The 1,491-nt window shown below is 37.6% G+C and overlaps 1 protein-coding gene across 1 annotated transcript in view; it reads left to right on the top strand.

Moving 5' to 3' along the window:
- Positions 1-1,491, top strand: part of LOC307264070 (fibrinogen-like protein 1) — a gene marked incomplete at both ends in the record, with an annotated part of 7,157 nt that continues 5,666 nt past the window's right edge. Inside the window, 2 exons of the mRNA XM_080045382.1 lie at positions 1-162; positions 1,399-1,491. The exon at positions 1,399-1,491 is cut by the window's right edge and continues 69 nt beyond it. Of these exons, the coding sequence (XP_079901508.1) occupies positions 1-162; positions 1,399-1,491 (255 nt within the window). The remainder of the gene's footprint in view (positions 163-1,398) is intronic.

The following is a 1,491-nucleotide window of genomic DNA, read 5'->3' as shown; positions in this document are numbered from 1 at the left end:
ATGCGTGTGGTGGCGTTTATGTTACTGAGTTGCTGTGGTTACCGGTCAGTCTTTCCCTCTGACGAGCGGCCGGACGTCGGACACGATGAGGTCGTTCATCCCAACGCGATCGCAGAAACACACTCACACATTCTGGACCTGGACATACACTCAGGCAAAGATGTACCACACACACACAGGGACACAGACTGGGGAATCAACACAGACATGGTAAATAAAAATATTTTTTTTTACTACAGTTATTATAATTTTTTTATTTTTTTATTTCAACAATATTCTATTCAGTTTTAATTTTAAAATTTCAAATGTATTTATTTATTTTTCATATTTATTTTTCTTATTAATTCGATTCATTTTCTTATTTATTTCATTTATTGTTTTATTATTATTTATTTATCGTCATTTAATATTTTTATTTTTATTTATTTCCATGTACAGTATCCTATTTTGTTTACATTAATTTTTATTTTGCATCGTTCTTTATCTTGGTATGGTAGCCTACAAATCCGAAAGCACACATTCTGGACCTGGACAAGGTAAATCAACAATATTCTATTAAATTACAGTTATTATTTTAATATTCAAAGGTGCTCCGAGGAACTTTCAGCTTTTGTTAATTCTAGCGGTCCCTTTGGACAAAAGCGGTAGTGTTTTTACTACACCAGCTGTTGTTCCTGGGTGAGCGTATATACCCATGACAAAGGCATTAAGAAAAACTATATAAAATAGCATTCTTTAGCACTGATGGTCTCGTTTGCTGTTACATGTAATTTATGATCATCAGAGGAAACATTAGACTGTTTCAGAAATATTTAAACACCAGTTTGCAAATGCTGCCATACTAAGAAATACAGAGAGAGTTTTGTGGAGCTGATAGGCTTAAAGGTGGAGTCAGCTACCTATCCGTACTGTGTCAGCTGAATAAAAAAAATCACTGACCTTTAATTGCCAACTACTTCTGCTGCAGTTCTTGTACAAATAGTGACAAATAAACCATTTTAAATCTTTATTAGGACAACTGACTCCAAGTTTACAGACCCTAGGCTGAGTATTGACACCAGCTTTTTATTAATAACTCACACACAGTTGGGGGCGCCCTTAGCTCAGTTGGTAGGGCGTCCCCCCCATGGGCCTCGGCCAGCAGCAGACCCGGGTTCGATTCCAGCCCGCGGTCGTTCTCTGCATGTCACTCCCCTCTCTGCCCCATTTCAACTCTGTCTCTACGCTATCAATAAAGCATAAAAATGCCAAAAAAATATCTTTGAAAAAAATCAAATAACTCACACACAGTATTACGGACTAGTGATAGCAAATCATGAGGAGATATTCACTGAATTTGACAAAAAAGTGATTTCGACAACAAACGTTCTCCAGAATCACTGACTCCATCTTTTGCAGAATCGTTGCCAGGATATATTCCGTTGTCAAGAGGGAATCTCAAAGTTGCGCCATGACAACCGGAGCAGGAAGCAACGGTTGGAGGAGGTGAAA

Source organism: Ammodytes marinus (assembly GCF_949987685.1).
Source record: "Ammodytes marinus genome assembly, chromosome: 17".
Classification (NCBI taxonomy): Eukaryota; Metazoa; Chordata; class Actinopteri; order Uranoscopiformes; family Ammodytidae; genus Ammodytes; species Ammodytes marinus.
The sequence above is the reverse complement of the archived record's forward strand: the minus strand, read 5'-3'. Positions and strand labels throughout refer to the sequence as shown.